This window comes from Zerene cesonia, chromosome 6 (genome assembly GCF_012273895.1).
Source record: "Zerene cesonia ecotype Mississippi chromosome 6, Zerene_cesonia_1.1, whole genome shotgun sequence".
Classification (NCBI taxonomy): domain Eukaryota; kingdom Metazoa; phylum Arthropoda; class Insecta; order Lepidoptera; family Pieridae; genus Zerene; species Zerene cesonia.
Window position 1 is genome coordinate 1,380,690 of NC_052107.1, and position 19,932 is coordinate 1,400,621.

Sequence of the window (19,932 nt, forward strand, 5' to 3'; positions counted from 1 at the left end):
TAATTTTATCATTGTCATAACCAAAATAAATCCTCATAAAAATGAATCATATAATTTTTTGCAAATCTCATCACCGTATTGACTTCATCGTGAATGCGCACTAATAAATTGATGATAACTTGGTTATCAACGCATTAACTAACAGGCGAATCTAATTAATATTTTATATCCGGCACAGTGAGTAATTCTGAACGATGAAACTTATTAAAATACTTACATAGGAACTTTAAATAAATAATTACATTTGTTGCCTGTATCTATAATCTAATAATTATGTAGTAATATGCACTCATCCTACTCCTACAATCCTACTTCCTACTAATATTATAAATGCGAAAGTTTGTAAGGATGTGTGTGTGTGTTTGTTGCTCTTTCACGCAAAAACTACTGAACCAGTTGCAATGACATTTGGTACGTAGATAACTGAACAATTGCAATAACATATAGGCAACTTTTTATCCCGATATTCCTACGGGTTATGGACTTACGCCGGTGAAACCGCGGGGCGTAAGAAGTAGATTATATATGTGTATATATAGCTATAGTTAGAGAAGAGAGCTGTTCGTAGAGTTTGTTTGAATGCGTTAACCTCAGGAACGAGAGTTGAGACACCATTGTGTGTGAAAGTCAACTTAACGTATTTTTATTAACAAAATCAATGAACCAATTACTACTTGCTTATTAATACAATTACTTAAAAAAAAAAGATAAAACATAGCCTATGAAACTCTTTTTCATGGTCATTAAATGTTCCCCAGAATTCGAAGGAATGCATATAAAAATAAACCATATATCTCGGCTATTCATTGTTTAAAGAAAACTAAAAAAAAAATGCTTATTTATATCTCTTCACATTGTTTTGCTACGACATTGTTCATACGCTAGATAATGATAGTGTAACCTATTTATATAGCTTTTACGAACATATCACACTAAATAACATAACATAAAATTACAGCCCAACGCTCCAAAAAGAAGATTAGATAGAAGAAGAAGAAATTTTGCTTACTAGGTGTGTTCCAATCACTAGTTTCAGTCAAATCGTGAAACACATTATCATAAAATATCCAATCCCCTTATAATATTCGTATTGATTAGTACAATATACTATGCTCACGTTAAATCAAACACAATGATCGAACTATTAAAAAATAAATACAAATACCCTTCATAATAAACTATATAACCTTCAGGGTTGCCTGGAAAATATTACTTTGAGCCATAAGGTAATTGTTACTCGTAAATATATGTACTATATAAAATAAATAATAAACTTTGTGCAAATATAATATATATTTTATAGTATTCTCATAAACTGGAGGTAAGTTTAGATTAGAAAGAAGTTATATTAGAATTCCGCTTCAATTTTGGGCACATACAGGTAGCCGAAGAGAAATTCTGCGAAACGACGATCGGGTGCAGGGACGTGATGCTGGCTCCCATGATGCGGGACATCATCCAGACGGAGTACTTCAGGGTGGTGGTGGTGGACGATGAGGATGCTGTCGAGATCTGTGGTGCTCTCAAGGTGAGTTGAGTTTTAGGGTAGGATGGACGTAGTATGTGGACGGAATGCTAAAACGCTAAAACCAACTAAACTAATGCTAAATCCAACTAAACTAATGCTAAAACGGATGAAATTTTCATTTTAGTAGTTAAGTTTAGGTAGTTCAAGTAACCTAGTTAATGCCCTTAAATAAATTTGATATTCATTAATATTGCACAATTTTTGAAAACATTAGAGCCTATATTCCCTACGTAGTTACTGAAATTAGCACAATAGATTGGAATAAGTTCTTTATGATTGAAGTAATAAGTGTTGTTTTGCAAAAAATTATCTCCGTTTAGCACCATTATCGGTACCTTGATGGATGCTATCCATGATAAGCGTTATTATGCCCTTATCGGTTCATTTTAATATATTTACAGTCATGTCGTAAATGTAATGCTTCGTACAATATTATTCAAAAGCGATTTGTACACAGATTTTCCTCGTACTTATTACAAGCTTTTCGCCCCGGCTCCGCCCGCGTTGTCCCGGGGTATAAACGAAAAATAAATCCTATTCCACTTAGGCTATGTTGCTTTTTCTACTGACCGTAAGTGCTGTTCTGTTTGGGTGTAGCTATTGTAAATTATTTTTTTTCTGGTTGGACCCCGGACTAAGCTTGGGTAAACATTGTATTTTAAAAATAAATATTTAAATTAAATTTAAATTTCAAACACCATTTCGTTTTCGGTTTTCTTCAATTTAAAATTTGTCATAATGTATTGTAATTTATATGTCTTCCATTTAATATCCATATTGAGGGATTTTTGCGTCGAGGATTAGTAGAAATAACTACTATTGACTCGTCATCTCGTATAATCCCAATTAATTCCTAATCTCCAATTCAAAGCAAATCAACGCCGATAGCGATAAAACGACAAAATAACTTATAGTATGTATTGTATTATTTGTTTAAGCAAATAACAAAAGTGGTACATATCGTATTTATTTACGCATTTAGAGGTGTCAGGTTGCAGTATTTGCTTACTATATCGAATTTTTGCTTCACTATCATAAATATGCATCAAGACTTTTTTATGGTCGGAATGTCGAGTTTTCGTTTTCCTCATCTATCCCGGTCTACTCCTCCTTTCCAGTCGTCAATCCTTTCCTAAACCTTTTCCATGTAAGCGATAGTAATGTGGGCAACACACTTGCAGAGAGCACAACCACAACGAAACAGTGCTGGTCTATATACAGAATATTATTTCAGAACATTGTCGCGGTCGGCGCGGGATTCGTGGATGGCCTAGGTTTTGGTGACAACACTAAAGCGGCAGTCATCCGTCTAGGTCTCATGGAGATGATCAAATTCGTCGATGTCTTCTACCCGGGCAGCAAGCTTAGTACGTTCTTCGAGTCATGTGGCGTTGCCGACCTTATCACAACGTGTTATGGTATGTTTTTCAGTGACATTTTGGATTGTGACGTCAACAGCGTAGAATAGTATGAAAGGAGAGGAGAAAAAGTAGTATCAGAAGTAATAACTCTGTTTTTTTTTAATGATTTGTAGAAGAGCATTTCGTTTTTACTAAAATATCATAACTACATCTACTTATACTAATTCTTATCATTGCTAAGCCAAAAATAGTTTAACAAAATAGTTGTATCGAATATACCAGAAGCAAAAAACTTATACGACACATTGCTTGCACAGCTAGTTAAGTCGAACGAAATGCAAACTGCGTCACTGATACCGAATCAAGTATTTTTTCTTTAATTCGATTAGAATTTATTTTACTCCATTAAAATATAGTAATTTGTAAATGGCGGATAGTTATCAATAAAATGTACATGGAGTTAGTTTTTGAACTGAACTATAGCAACACGATGGTGCATTAACGAATGAACCTCCACTGGATGAAGAATATAATACGCCGAAACTTAGTGAAATAGTATGTTTAATTTTTAGTTTTATAGCATTAAATAGTATGTATCTGTGTCCCGCAAGAATCAAGGATAAAAAGTTCCCTATGTGTAATTCCAGTTGTCCTATCCAATGTACCAAATTTCATTGCAATCGATTCAGTAGTTTTTGCGTGAAAGCGTCACAAACATACATACACATCCGTCCTCACAAACTTTCGCATTTATAATATTAGTAGGATAGTAGGATAGGATAGGATGTAGGTACATGTAATCGCATGACATTTAACAAAGTTATTAGACCATATAGATAATCCGCTGTTATCGCAACATGGATTACTGGCGAAGCACATCTGCGTTCGAGTGCTCGATACCGTGTTTATGCAAGTGCAGGTCGCTAAATGGTTCGTTTTCAGCTGGTTATTCGTCCGCGACTTCGCTCGCGTGGACTGCAGAATTTTGTAGGAATTTTGTTAGGAAACGCCACTTAATATTACTAAGTAGTCTGGGCCCCGACACAGATTAAATAAAATAAATGAGTTTAATTATAATATAGGTACTTGTGAATAGTCCTTTAGAAAGTTTAACAAACATTCAATGGGCCTAGCGGAAAATCATAAGTTACAATTATTATAACGTTTACTATCTACTATTTAATTACACATACGCTTATATATAGCAAATATATATAAGACCCCATTATTTAGGTGGTGAAAACTGCCATACGGTAGGAAAATGACTTAAATAATTCAAATGGGTAGTTAGAGTTAGTTTAGTAAAACAATTAAGGGACACATTGCTCCCGCAGGCGGTAGGAACCGTCGCGTGGCCGAAGCGTTCGTGAAAACTGGCCGCTCCATAAAGGAGCTGGAAGACGAGATGCTGAACGGGCAGAAGCTGCAAGGGCCCATCACCGCGGAGGAGGTGAACCACATGCTGGCCAACAAGAGCATGGAGAACAAGTGAGTGCTGACAGCTGACCTCTGACGTATAGCCCATCGATGTATAGACCTTTGACGATTAGAAGTATTATAATTTATATAGACTTTATAAACCTTTGAAGATAGACTTATGACGTATAGACATTTGTCTTACAGACCTTACAGACCTTGATTGAAGTGTAGACTTATGACGTGTATACATTTAGCGTATAGACCTTTGAATTTACAGATTTATGACGTGTAGACAATCAGCGTATAGACTTTTGAAGATAGACTTATGACGCATAGACATGTAACGTATAGCCCTTATAGACATTTGTTGTACAGACCTTAGATATATTGTTTTTACGAGAAATTACGTTTTATTGTATAATTTTTATATCATAATAAATTTTATGGTACCTATCAACCGGTTCAACCGCTTCTTAAGCTATTCGTAACAATGAGATGGACTATCCCTTATTTCGCGCAATTTTTTTGTCATTTATATAAAAAGACCTTTATTATCTCTATATACGAATACAATTATCTCATATTTTGCATATGAAATATTATAATTTATTCGGTTATTTTAATCAACTCAAGCGGTACCATTGCGTCATCCCGTCTTTCTCTACTTATTATTACGATAATAATTTATACTAATCACTTCAGTTATTTTATTTAAAAAATTTATATACCATCACTATGAAAATGTAATGAAATCAAACTGAGAGAGATTGTGTTTGTTTGAACATGTTAATCTCAGTAACTACTGGACCAATTTCAAAAATTCTTTCGCCGTTGGATATGCACGTGATCCCTGATTATACGATATATATGTACCACGGGCGAAGCCGGGGCGGAGCGCTAGTCACTTTTATATAAAACAACTAGCTGACCCGGCAAACGCTGTTCTGCCTTACTCTTATCCTTTAGGGGTATGAAAAATAGATGTTGGCCGATTCTCAGACCTACCCAATATGCTTACCAAATTTCAGAGGAATCGGTCAAGCCGTTTCGGAGGAGTATGGCAACGAAAACTGTGACACGAGAATTTTATATATATAGATGTATGCGACATTGACAATACATTTTATCATTGACCTCAGTGGTTGTGGATGAACGCCAAGTCTATTTTTGTAAGTTTGTTCTTTGATTGTGTTTCGTCACGAATTGATAACATAAATTGCATAAGAAATGCATTCAGAGAATAGTTTCGTATCGAATATTTTGTTTGAAGATTTAACAGATTTGTTAGTGAGATATATTTATTGTGTTAAACATTGGTGGTCCCAGTGGCGGATTTACCAGCAGAGTGAGTAGGCTCGAGCCTAGAGCGGCAGATTTTGGGGGCGGCAAATTTGGGGAACGAATATTTTTTTTTCTTCACCTCATAGAAATCAAAAAGATTTTTCTATGACGGTTTTCAGCTGATGCCTGCAACAAATTTTGTCGATGACTTTACTCTCTCGCTTGTCATTGCACATTTCGGGAGTAGCAAACTTCCACTTGCATTGTAAAAATAATGTATGAAATGACAATTGTTGAGGCAAGGGCGGCAAAAACTATTCAGCTTATACTCTGAAAATTTGTAAATCCGCCACTGGGTGGTCCTGATTTATTGAACCGTTACCAATCAAATGCATTGCAATTGAAAGTTTCTAACACCATACTCAACTAATTTCCAGGTTCCCACTGTTCACGGCTGTGTTCCGCATTTGCCGCGGCGAGCTGAAGCCGAGTGACTTCATCGACTGCATCCGTTCGCATCCTGAGCACATGTAAGCGAACACGATTATACAATGTACCCCCCCCCCCCCCACCCCCACCCCTTTAGTTCAGTGGTTGATAGCCTTTGGTACGGATTAAAAAAAACAAGATATAACGTTGCCCACGATCGCGCTCGCTGTGATTAAAATGAATAATAAATCGCGTTAAAAATTCGTTAATGTTTTGTGAACAAATAATTGCTTAGAATATTGTTGTCCGCCATTTGATGGGTGTTAATGGTTTAGTATAACAGAAATACGTATATATCAATGTGTGCGTGGAGTCAACGAAAAAATGACGATTTTTTGTCGATTTGTGTGTGTAAATAAGTTTACAGTCAATATTTTGTTATCAAATTATGAAGTACTGGTGCGATATTTCTATGTTACCTCCGAAATAAAAACATATAAGTGACGTGTGGTATGATTGAAGGATTTCGGTTGATGTCTTAAAAATATTTATCTATGACTATTGTAGATTACAATTGTTATATAAATAATATGCGATATGTTTTGTATGACGCGTTAAACCAAAGATTAGTTTACTTCACAATTAATCAATATTTAAAAGAGGAAGAAACAAATACAAATATACTCGTATTTTGAATAATAAAAAAAAAAAACTATATTCTATGAGTTCTACGTAGCAGGAAGTTGCTTGTAATTTTTTATGTTTAAAATTGAAATTAACGTCAGATTAAATAAAGTGCTATATAATTTTTTTAAATAATTTTTTATTTCGCGCCAAAGGTTTTCAACAGCTGGTAGTTAGATGTAAATAACAGCTATATTATGTATGTTATTATTCTATGTATGTATATAACAGGGTGCCTAGTACTTATATTGTATTGTTGTTTGAATTGAGATTTTTTTGTTATTCTAGTGCTTAGAGAGATCGGGCTTAAGACCTAAATCTTATTATATAAAATACGAGACGGCTTTGAGATTTAATCTTAAAAAACTTCGCATTAAATGTGTTTTTTTTTTTGTTTCAAAATTATATTAAATTGGTTATTATAGATATAAACCTGGTCACTCTAAATTTAAAATCTTTTAAGATTTTTAAACGAAACTCAAATTTAATTGGTTGGATTTTCCCCCGTTTATTAACTGGGTTGAAAGTAATGAAATTGTCAGTCTTAAAACTAACTATATTCACTATAAATATATAAAAAATACAACATTGGACTTTCAGTAACATCAACTAGCGACCCGAACCGGCTTCGCACGGGTGCAATTATAATGTTATGTTTATATAAACATTTCTCTCAAATCTCTTTATATATTCAAACAAAAAATCCGTAGTTATTATATTTCCGTATAATTTGTTTGTGATTTTTTTAACTGGCAAACAAATTTAATTCTAATCAGTTTTAAATAAAAAAAAAATTATATTGAGACAGTACCAATAACAAAAAAAAAAACAAATTTACCGGCGAGTTAAATTTGAGTTTTCTTATAGAATTCAGTCATAACCCCCATATACTATACATTTAAATATATATATATAGAGATTATGTGACTAATATTACGTTATTAGTTTATAAATGATGTATTTACTGACACCTGTATGTCATATCGTGCATATTGAACTGATAAGCTATCAGACGAATTAGTTATCGAGATGAGTTGGGATGGAGTGGTAGATAACGGGAAATATTGGATTTCGTGCCGTTGCCACGTTCTAGTACTATTATTGGAATGAATTTTTTTTTTTAATAAAAAGAAAATTTCGGGGTTAAATTTCAAAAGAAAAATTATCTATCTCTAATAAGGAATGGTTTTAGAACACTAGTCTTAGAACTGTGTTCTATATCAAAACTTTATTGTGTAGTAAAGTATAAATAATAAAAAATTCTATATAAAATATTTTTGGAAAGAAAAGATATTTGCTGCTAAAATATAAATAAAAATCTTTTGTGTAAAACGAAATTATGTTATAACTTCAATTAAAAAAAAAATGATTAAAAAGAACTTTTAGTTAAATGTAAAACAATGCCTAAGGGTACCCTAGTAGTCGGTACTAAAGCTGAGCAACGATTCAAAAAGTGAACGTAATATTCGGTCATAGACATTAAAATATAGACTAGACGCATATGTTACATCCATAGACCGAAATTTCTGATTGAGCGATTAATTTGCTCACAACTCGTCGTAGTGACAGGATAAAATGCACATCGCGAAATTCGTGTTCTGGCTCCAATGGAGACGCTCATGTTGTGGCTATTATGGAATCATTCACATGTCGAAGTTCGTGGACTCGCTATTCGACCACAATGCCGCGATGTCCTTCTATGATTGTCACAACGCGTCATGGGCGTTTTCATTACAGCTATAATATTAATTTCACGATGTGGATTGTTTTTTGATTGTGATTTGTTGTGACGTTAGATGTTTTATCACTAGAAATTAAAAACTTTTCAGACTCGTCGAGAGTCTCCCCGTGACCACGCTCGCTGTAAAGTGTTCGAAACGTCGGGTTAATAATATAATGAATAAATCGCGTTTAAAATCCGTTGAAAAGTTTTTAATTTCTAAATGTATAGTACTCGCGTAAAACCAAACACAAGAAAATACTATGTTTTATCACTAGCTGCGCACTTTCGGTCTTTGAATGTAAAACGTACTAAAAAACTCCAATAGAATTATTTAGTACTTAGGTGAAAATACATTAGTTTTACCTAACCTTGTCTTCTTTTTAATTAAGTAGGTAAAAAGTACATCGTATATTTTTATTCGTAACACTAGCTATAACGTTGTTATCATAGATATATTAAATGTCTTTTATTAAAAACGCATTTTTATTCCTCTATATAGTTTATCTGTGCTATCCTTATTCTAACTTCTCGGTTTGCAGATTCGCCCCTAAGAATATAAGCATTTACTAACGATTTTAACAAGGGATGCTTTTATATGTTGCATGTTTTTGCATGGAATCATGTTTGTGTTTTTTTTTTTTAATTTTTAAACAAATATTTCAATAAAGATTTGCTCATTTAATTTCTATTTTATTTGTAAATGACACTTGCATTACGTAAATTAACTATCATTATGAGGTTATCCATAAATTATTGTGATATATTGGAAAAATACAGTTATTTATTCTTACAGCTACGGTCATTGATCGCTGGGTATGTATGTAAAAATGACAAATATTTGAAAATATAAGTCAAAACTGTTAGTGAAGTGTAATAGTAACTGATCTTTAATTTCATTATTTTATTGATAACCTCAAAAAATCAAATACATTGTTCATGTAGTAATTGTTATTTAACCCCCCTTTATAGGAGACAACTGGGGCCCAAATGTTCTCTGTGATACGAGTGAAGCATCCGGAATTGTCCGCCATTATAAAAATCATTTCCCGCGCACCCATCTGTCAATGTCAAACGTTCTCCAATGTTTTTAACAATATTTTTTGTATAGATACATTAATCATCAATTAAAAAAAAATAAGTAATGCATTGTTTATGATTATATTTTTATTCTTTATTTTAAATGTTATAACAGAAGAGAACGTTATTCTATATCATGAGCACTATCATTTCACATACATATTTTGATCATGTTGTGTTTCTGTTTTTTTGTTTACTTTGCGTAGTTTATGGGGAAACTTTAAGCATTGACTTGAATTTAAGGATTATATTAATTGAATCATTGCATTATTCACGGGGTTATTTGTAATGTCTAGTGTGGTCGTAAGCTTAAGTTTTATTTGTGCATTTTTTAATGTCGTCACTTATTTTCTTAATGTGGGTTTATTGTTGTATTTTTAATCGAAATAAGAATTTGCTAGTACTTATGTTAACAACTAACAAAAATGACGTCATAAATATAACTATAAATATTAAATTGGGTGCAATAAGAAATTGGATTGTAGAATTACTTAATATGATTTGAGCCAACTATAAGTTGAGAAGTAGGGTTAAGACTGGTCTCGTTTAAGGGTTTTTGTGTCATTTTGTTATATATTATTGCCATTTTAGTGTTATATTTTTTAATGACACAAGTAAAGTATATAAATCGTTCAATACATATCTATAGAATAATAACTATAAAAAAATAAAAAATATATCTTGGCCTTTTCTGATCCATTATGGATTGTTTTTTTTTAAGTATAAAGATCCAATTTTTGGTTACTATTTTTTATTGTATTATATTTTGTTTTCTTTTTATAGTGCTTGGTAAGATTATGAGAAAAAGGGTTTTTTATTATTAATATAATAGATATAAATTTCTCGTTGAGTAAATTAGTATTTTGTCTCTTTTACACATTTTTATAAAAGTCAAATAGTAACAGAGTAAGAGAAACAAAATTAATTTGCTTAACCGCCAATTATGACAAGTAGTCAAGGGTAAGCAAAGGAATTATAATATGAAGTTATATAGGGATCTTATAACTGTGATGTAAGGAGCATGGTATAAAGATAAACACCGTGATTAAAAGCAACTCTTTTTATTGTGCATGTTTTATTAAACATCCCAAAACATACCTTGTACAAACCATTGGATTTTGTGAGAATTCATCATGAAAACAGAAGCCCTACAGTTAGACTGGGAATATTCGACGGCTAGGATGAATTTGAAATATCGTGTTGCATAAAAATCTTCAAAAATCTCGTTGAAACCTATCGACATGTCGTATCGGTATCGGAAATGGTGCATTCCCAGTCTAAATGAAAATACTTTTACAGGATACGAGTTGTTAGAAAATCTCATTGCAGTATCTGTTAGAACAGGTAAGGCAGGCTTCTGTTTTGTCACTTCGGTGTATCTCATTATTTAAATATATTTTAAAAAGATAAAGTCTTTTTGTTGTGATGATTAGTGTGTGGCTTGGATTAAATAAATAAATGATGCTATTTAGAATGCGATATACAACCCACTTGTAGCAACATGGTGGTGAAAATATGTAAGAACAAATCTTATTGTAGGTGTCTGCATTTTACTGAGCATTAATAATAAGATTGTATAAATGAAGATATTCAAAAATGAATTTTGGCCTAGTTTACTTACCATTATTTATAAATATAGAAATTTCAACATATATGAAAAGCACTCGAAAATTATATAATGAAATGCAGAAAGTAGTTCTTTCTTAATTTATCAAATATATAAGATATACCAACCTTAGATACATACTTACATTATAACTTAATGTTTGTGTGTATTTCTGAACCGTTGCATTATAATTTTATTATCGTAGTTAATTATATGCCCATTAGAATTGCTTAATGACATGAAAAATAAGGTCAGATTTAGAAAACTATATACTCTGTTTACATTTAACGCTTATAACCTCTATTATATTGATCGAAACCTCCACCTTTGAGCAGGATTGTTTTATTTATAAATAATATCTATCGACTAAATAGTGAGTAGGTATCCACCCACTATCGGCTATTAATCATAATGCATTTAGTTTTGTTTAAAATTGACATTCGAAATCATTGCATAAATAACAATTATTTTGTGTTACATATTACAAATGTTGTCGAAGTGTTATAGAGATTAGAATAAATATTTACAAACAAATACAGGTAAGTGAAAATTCATTTATTGCCTTTTTTGGTAACATTTTACTTGGATGCTCGATCCTGTAGCCCGAGAATGGAATTTTGTAGTTATGATCGTTTCATTGACTAATTTTAACTTTTAATGTTAGAAAAAGATAGCATGCTTCCTCTGAATGTTACGAAATAAAAATAAAATAAAATTCTCTTTATGTTTTAAATAAGTCAATGACATTAAGTAGTTATTTCATACGGAGTAATTGTTTACCAAATTAAATGTTAACGGAATTTTTAAATTCATGTGGGAGTAATAAATTCTTTCTTTTTCAGGGTGAGAGTTTAAAGGCAGACAATTCTATTCGTCTATTAAACATGTCTATAGAACTGTGGCTGTTTGTTTGATTCTAATTGAAGAGGTCACGGCATTAAAATGCAACACATCATCGAAATAACTGTAAAAAATACGATAAATCAGATTTAGGTATCTACTAATCTAATCGACCGATTTTTAGGGGTTTATAATCTCTGCCTGTTTTGTCTATGAAAACACGTTGTCTATTTATAAGATGTGTGCAGTGTGATTGACTATTGCATTCGATGCATTATAAAATATAGAGTGGGATGGATATACGGTTGTCGGTAATCCGTCCTTCATTTAGAATGAGCTGTATATTTGCCAGAGACAATGGGTATGCCGGAATTATCTCTCTTTCTAACCGAAGGACAGCTAGAGTTTTGCCCCCACCGCTCTTTCTGTTTTTACTGTTAATTGTTATATTGACAGATTAAATGGGATATGTTAACCCCCAGCAATAAATATCGAATTTTACATTAAACTTGTTTTATGCGAGGGAAACGGAAGCGCGGAAGAAAGCCATAAATGAGTCTATGGTGGAGTTTCTAAAAGAAAAACCTGTCGCAACGCTCAAGTAATTATTATAATAGTACATTAAAGCAATACTAGTTTTAAATCAGTAGGGTAGTAATTAGTGTACACTGTACATATTATTTTTCCTTAAACTTTAGTGAATGATGAGTCACAAATGCTGAAATTCATTTGATTAAGTTCATAATAAAATATCTTAGAAGACAGAACAATTTATATATGTATTGTATTCTTAATCAATTGAGTTATTACTCTAGAATTATTTTACGTATCTGTTCTTACTAATCTTATAAATGCGAACATGTGTGTGTATCTTTTCTTTGACATTGCAACGTAACGATTTTATGGTTTGATTTTTGACCTTGAATATAGAAGGCCAGAAAGTGACAAGTTACTTTTTACCCCAGAAGTAACATCTTTATATCCATGGGAAATGCCTTGAGTACATTAAAAATAAATTGCTCTAAATAGCTTGTTGCCATGGCCATCTGTATACGAGAATCTAATGTACCACCTTTCTATTTCATTTTTCATTATGCTACCAATATATATATTTTATAGAATAATAAATAGTTGATTCTATTTGTATTATACTTTATGGTGATTTATAATTTAGTAAGTGTATTTATTATAAGCATTAAAGTATATTTTATATAACATTGATATTTGGGTATTTATGAAATATGTATATGATTATTTATTTACATATTTATATACACAATGTGAATGTTTATTAGCTGATATAAATTAGAGTTAAATTGTTTGTTGTAGTTGATTAGGCATGTGCTGTTATTAAAAAAATAAGTACACTACTTCTTTTTTTTCTACTATTCTAAACTTTTCTTAGGTTCAGCGTTAAAAACATTAGTAGAAAATATCCTGATTGAAAAGGGGCATATTCCCAAGTATATGGGAATATACCTTTATCTTTCTCTATCGCCGGGTATTTAGTGTTTGATTGAGTGAGATAGATATATCCATCTTTTTTGTTAGCCTTCAACATTTTTACATATAAGATTAGATCTGTTAAGATCTTGAGGTGGAAAAAAAAATTATGTAATAACATTTAACATTTATTCACTAAATCAACCACCTACTACATATTTTCTCTTATCTAAGGGTATATTTTTAATATAACCATTGTAAAAATCAAGCGCCGTAATCTCCCGCTTTCCCAATATTCTAAGAGATTTGAAATAAATATACTTTCTGTCCTTGCATAGTATTTTCACAGCATCCCTTTGTGTACAATAATCCAATGTGCCAACTGGTTGTGAATTTATTTCAATCACTTCATCTGGTACAAGAAATGCATTAAATAGTTTCATTTGTTTGTCTCTGAAAATTGTTGTCAATGGATAGAGACCATATATTGCTCTATACAGATTATAAACTTCTTTGGCTGTCATTTCTGACCATCTAACGTCACTGATGGTTTTATTGATTTTCTTTGCTGAAATAGGATTAAATAGAAATGAAATTGAAATAAGATTTAATATAGAATACCAATAATGATCAGAGTAAAATTTACAATAAATATTTAAAAATCTATCAAAACATCTTTGGGAGAATGGTTAATAAATTAGTATTTATGTGTGGAAAGCCAGTTTCAACTGATAGAAGGTCAACTTTCAAAGGACTGTTTACGTCTGATCCTGTATTTAGTTGCAATAAAAACCATCAACTCAACATGAGATTTGTTTGCACCATAACAAAGTTAAAGCAAGTACATAGATTATATAATGCATTCCAAGAATACAACAATTTTTTTATTTTTATTTTCCATCTGTCAATGCAAAAAATTCTGAATTTAAATATGTGTAAACAGAAGTGAAGCACTACATACTCAATGGTGCAACAAAAGATATTATATCATTAATACAAAAACTTCTTAAGTGCTTTGTGTAAAAAAATACTATTAATATGAAATAGGGTACTACATTTGCAGTACAAATATCTAGGAACTCTTAAAACATATATTTACCATATGTAACCCCTTCATTACTCTGTGGCTTTGCATTGTCTAGACTAGAGGGCAGTAATCTCATACAGTCTACTAGCATTTCTCCCCCCATATCTGATAGCTGTTTTGTTAATTCTGGTAAAAGTATATCATTTGGTACAGGAACAACTTTCTGACTTATTATTTCACCTGAAATTCATAATATTTTATTATTGATAATATTCAAAGCTTGTTTATTTATATTTTAAATGTAGTAATTCAATTTAATTGTATCTGTTTAGCAATTGATTTTCTCTATTTCTATCAGTCTTAAGCAGGCAATAACATTTAGGTTAGGTACACTGTACAGTTTAAGACAGACACACTGTCCCTATTATGGTTAACACATTTATAAACAACAAAGGAGTTTGTGGGTCCAATTTTCAGTAGAGAACAAAAAGAGAAGTTAGTCAGACAGGCCACACATGAGCTTTCTCATCTCATACTTTTATAGGTCTCATACTTTTACAGGACATTAGATCGGATAAACAAATGTGTATTTACTAACTGGATTTCATAATTTTAGTATAATATTGAACTTACATACCAACATCAAATTTATCAGGTTTTATTTTCATAAGTGACACACCAGCAACTTTATCACCATTTAACAATGTATGGATGATGGGAGCAGCACCTCTCCATCGAGGTAACAGGCTGGGATGAACATTAACCATACCTCTGTAATATAAAGATACTTTAAAAATATAATGAATTTTTAATGTTCGTTATCTGTCAGCATAATTGTCTTTTGTGGAAAATTTGGTAACATAACCAATACAGGTGGTTTGCGGGCATTAAATTAATATGACACTTTGAGAAATCAAGAAAGATTTATAGCCCTGAGCTCTTGGACTATGCAACAATTAAAACTAAAATTTATGTAATCAAAATAATTAATACTTTGCATTGTTAATTTGATAGAATCGAATTTAATCAATAGATACTTACAAAGGAAATTTGTCAAGAACATCCTTTTTGATTAAATGTCCAAATGCGACTATTAAGCCGATATCGTACTCGGCATTTTGTATGTGCAAGTTTGGCCATTGTAATATTGGGATTTCTTCGCTTTGTGCAAATTTCTCAATTGTACTCTTGTTCTTAGAACTATTAGCAGTAACTAGATGTAGTCGATTTATTATTTTTTCAGATTTCCTAAAGAAGATCGTTAAATATAGTGATTTAATGGAAAAAATAAACTATTCGTTAGCTAGTAACTTTTTTACCTTAAAGAATTAATTCTACGCAAGCTGTTGAGTCCAATTTCATCAGAACCAAAAAACAAAACATTGTATGGGGATTTGGCCGAAAATTTACGTACATTTATGCATTTTTCACTGATAAAAAGGATTTTTCGTCTGAGCAAAGTTAGGTTATGTATAACAAATGTCATTTTCTGTTATGACAAACTTATGGTACAAATAGTGTCAAAATCAAAAATGACATACGACAATAAAGAGCACAGCTGCCAACATAAAATAAAGACCTTTCTTCACTAGACCAGATTATTATCAAACAAATTTAAGAAAATAAATGAACAGGATATGTAAAAAACGGGACTCTATAGGATACAAGAGCTTTTTTTTTAATTAATTCAACTTGAATTAAAATAATTACTGTAATTAAATAAGTTTTTTTCTCACTCAAATGTGCCGTAATGAATATGTAATTATATGTATGAATATGTGGTAGTAACTGATATGTAAAGTAGTGTAACTTATAATGGTTCACAATAATATATTTTGCGTTTAGTAAGTCTGCCGGTTTTATTATTATTATATTCTACTTATTGAAAATAAAAAAAGTTACATCGTTTCCACTTTTTTTGGTGACAAAAATTCAAATGAAGGAATTTTTTCAATCCTTTGGCATAATATAATCCTGGATCAATGCGCTATCAAACACTAAACCATAATTTCAAAGGGTACATGCATTGTGTTTCTTTATACCGATTGATTTATTAAGTGTGAATACCTTTTACTTATTCCTTTAAGAAATCACTTCAAGTTGCTTGCATGTTTCATTACAAAATTCGCTAGTCGTTAAGAAATCTTCAATGGCTCCATAGTCAATACATATTTCTGATCAGTTGAAACAAGTCATTTTCTGAGAAAGATTCTAGGTGTCATTTCCTAGTTGTTTTCTTAGACATGGTTTTTTAAACCCAGGTTGAAATAAAAGACGGCGTTTAAATAAAACTTCTATTTATACATGTCCAGAAAAATAGACGAGTCTCTAAATTGAATTAAGAGGGTAACATTTTTATAGAAGAAGTAATATCATATAACATTTATAAGATTTTGATATTATAATACAATGAACTAATATAACTTCAAACATTGTAGATATTTTCATTGTCACGCATTATTCTTTGGGACTATAGTTTTATAATGAATATAATAATAAATAAATTTCTCACAGGTGCACTAGGGTAAAATCCTGTATGTCTCCGATCATCATTTGATATTAAGATCACTTTGCTATTTCAAATTCATCATTTATTACACCTATCAATAGCCATGCATTTAATTTGCATTATTCAACTTTGGTCATCGCTAGTTTACCCTAAAGCACCTTAACTGGTAATATTAGTAGTTATATCGGTCTACAGATATTTAAATATATAAAAAGTTATTTTTGATGTCTGACATAGATATTGAACATTAAGCATAAATAGAAATAAATCATATGGCATCAAATCATGCATTGGAATACTGAATAACTTACATAGGTCTTAACACAATTTAAAGCTTTATTTTCTCAAAATGTTCTGTACAGAGCAATGTTTGCGAATAAAATTCTCTATTATACATTATTTCCAGTAAAATTCCGTATGTACTCTATATACTTATGTATATCTAAGGACTAAACAATCATGATACAATTTTTATAAACGTAAGGTGTTTTTTTAAGAGAACATCAAATGTATATAAAAGCTATTTTCAATTTTAACCTCTTTGACTATTAGTATACTTCTTAACAAAATATTTTTTAATAAATGAAGTAAAAATGTTGCCTGCTATATAAACATGAAGTGAATTAATAAATTAAAGTAATTTTTAATCTAAAAGAAAAGAAGACGCAAAAATGTTAATTTTGCGTGCCTTATCAAAAGCATAAAAAAGTTTTGTGAAATTAAATGTTAATTTAATTGTTATTTTTTATAGCGAAAATAAATGACGAGTGAGATCGTGCTTCGTATGTTTCCATACATAAAAAAATATATCTTTCTACAACTACACTTTCATACTTATTGGTATTTATCTATTAAAATCTATATCATGAAGTCCGTGATTACTTACTCAGAAAAGTAATAATCAAAACGAATTTGCTCAACTATTATCTCTATATTATAACATCAATACATGTAATTAACACGAGCTCTTTGTAGACTTTCGGCTGAAACTTCTTGACTTGGAAAATTGAGGTTTTGTGTACCAAGATGGGGGACTAACCACATCCTCTTCAAAACTTTTCATGCTCACACTCCCTAATGATTTCTGAGAATTCTGTCTTTGTGATATTTTACACGAGACTGTCTGCACAGCGTTACCCTTCGCCTCGTTATGATATGGAATGTCTCTCATTTCGATGACCTCTACATCCGTGTCGCTGAGGTCTTTACTCATTCTATGCATTTTGCTAGCTTCCACAGAATATCCTACGCTTTTAAACGTTCCATCCATTCTTCTAGATTTGTCTTTAAACAGCATCTTTTGCAATTCCTTCCGGAACTTGGGATGTGTAATGATGTAAATAAATGGATCAATACAAGCAGCTGTTTTGCAGAATAAAGCCGGTATCATGGAAATGGCTGGTGTAATAGCATCTTTAAGGCCAAATATACCTAAAAGAGTAACAATAGCGTATGGTGTCCAGGATATAAAGAACAGGGCAATAACGGCAATAACAAGACCAGCTAGTTTAATCTCGGCTTTGCGTTTCGTTTGCTCCTTAACGTGGCGAGAGGACATCCTCTCTTCTTGATTTTTGCTATTCATATTTCTGTTGCCAACGACGATGCGAAGGATTCTTGTATAGCAGAAGCAGATGATGCAGAGGGGGCCGAGCCAGGCGGCGCAGAAGAAAACAAATATGAAGTATCGAGGGGGCAGTTCGTCTGTGAGGTAGTCGAAGCTGCAACTGGTGAGGTAACCTTCGGGCACGTAATGTCCATAACCTATATCGAGAGCGGGTATGATAGAAAATATCCCTGCGTAGATCCAGGCGCCGACAGCGAATAAGCGGGCTCGGATGGCTGTGAGGGCTCGGAGGGGCTCCAGGGGGTGGACGACGGCCCAGTAGCGGTCGAGGGCGATAGCAGTTAGCGTAGCGATGGACGTGGTGCCGCTTAAGCCTCCCACAAAACCATAGATAACGCAACCTGTTCAATATAGATGATATGAATTAAAAAATGCAAATACATTAAATTGCTATAAATTAATATAACATTTATTTTAGAATAATAAATGAAAAATTAATTAAAGAAATTAAAGAAATCTGTTTCGTACACGATAAATAAAACTAATTTGCTTGTTTGAAATGTCTCCAAATTTTCTTTATGGGAACTTAAAAGATAAGGACTCCGGCGGTGGAAGTTCGTTACATTTTTTATTATCTTTTGAGTATGGATGCCTGGGTCACTCCCAACCTCATTCGCCGCCCTTTCAAGGAAGTCCTTGGCACAGAAGTTGGCGAGAAGAACCTTACAAATATAATTTATGTCGAACTTGACCTTACTGAATAACATTATAAATTAAGGATAACGTCAAAGTTCATAAAAATAATGTTAAAGAAATTAATCAAAACAATCTTATTATACTTCCTAGAGTTGTAAATTATTCGAACACAGTCTTTGAAATTATACAATAATTCGCTAACATAAAGGTCTTGTGGGAAATTACACATCCCGCAATATGTTAAAATTGATTCCGTGGCGGTTCCCGTGGCGGGAAACTAGAGCATAACTACTTCTATGATAAACTTTTTTATAAGGTATGAATGTAACATGTCTTTTTATATTTTTATTCCCATTCCAATTTAATCAAGCCCAAGCCTACATTTACATTGCTTGGATTTCGGTAGGTTGAACGACGTAAATTTTGCTAGCAAGAAACTCGGTACATATTTATAAGTAGTGGCCCTCTCAGCTTCGTCCGTGGTACATATAGCTTTCCTCAATAAAGGGGCTATCTAACAATGAAACAATTTTTGAAATCGGTCCAGTAGTTCCTGAGATTAGTGCGTTAAAACAAACAAACTCTTCAACTTTATAATATTAGTATATATTATGGATAGCTAAGATATTTAATGGCCGATTTAGCAATTGCTAAAAGTATTACACAATAGTTTAAAATATCACATGACGTGAAATGTCTAAAAAAGTGCTATCAACACTTTTTTGAAATTATTGTTTATTAT

At 31.8% G+C, this 19,932-nt stretch overlaps 3 protein-coding genes across 4 annotated transcripts in view; 1 reads left to right on the forward strand and 2 right to left on the reverse strand.

The window, feature by feature from the left end:
- Positions 1–12,461, forward strand: part of LOC119840364 (glycerol-3-phosphate dehydrogenase [NAD(+)], cytoplasmic) — a 21,637-nt gene extending 9,176 nt beyond the window's left edge. Inside the window, exons 5-9 of one of the 2 annotated variants that reach the window (XM_038366949.1) lie at positions 1,382–1,528; positions 2,763–2,946; positions 4,224–4,377; positions 6,027–6,119; positions 9,395–10,170. In XM_038366949.1, coding sequence (XP_038222877.1) covers positions 1,382–1,528; positions 2,763–2,946; positions 4,224–4,377; positions 6,027–6,119; positions 9,395–9,425 — 609 coding nt within the window. In that variant the 3' untranslated portion in view covers positions 9,426–10,170. Of the gene's footprint in view, positions 1–1,381; positions 1,529–2,762; positions 2,947–4,223; positions 4,378–6,026; positions 6,120–9,394; positions 10,171–11,950 lie in introns of those variants that run through there. The other variant, XM_038366950.1, reaches the window with a different exon arrangement.
- A 1,103-nt stretch (positions 12,462–13,564) lies between these two features.
- On the reverse strand, positions 13,565–15,919 carry LOC119840411 (methionyl-tRNA formyltransferase, mitochondrial). The gene is made up of 5 exons (XM_038367011.1): positions 15,738–15,919; positions 15,460–15,666; positions 15,056–15,189; positions 14,491–14,658; positions 13,565–13,959 (listed from the first exon to the last, which is right to left on the reverse strand). The coding sequence occupies exons 1-5, from the start codon at positions 15,902–15,904 to the stop codon at positions 13,592–13,594; spliced, it is 1,044 nt and encodes a 347-aa protein (XP_038222939.1). The 5' UTR covers positions 15,905–15,919; the 3' UTR covers positions 13,565–13,591.
- A 1,700-nt stretch (positions 15,920–17,619) lies between these two features.
- The window catches only part of LOC119840332 (opsin, ultraviolet-sensitive), a 28,110-nt gene continuing 25,797 nt past the window's right edge, over positions 17,620–19,932 (reverse strand). The window contains exon 3 of the mRNA XM_038366891.1: positions 17,620–18,895. Coding sequence (XP_038222819.1) covers positions 17,883–18,895 — 1,013 coding nt within the window. The 3' untranslated portion in view covers positions 17,620–17,882. The remainder of the gene's footprint in view (positions 18,896–19,932) is intronic.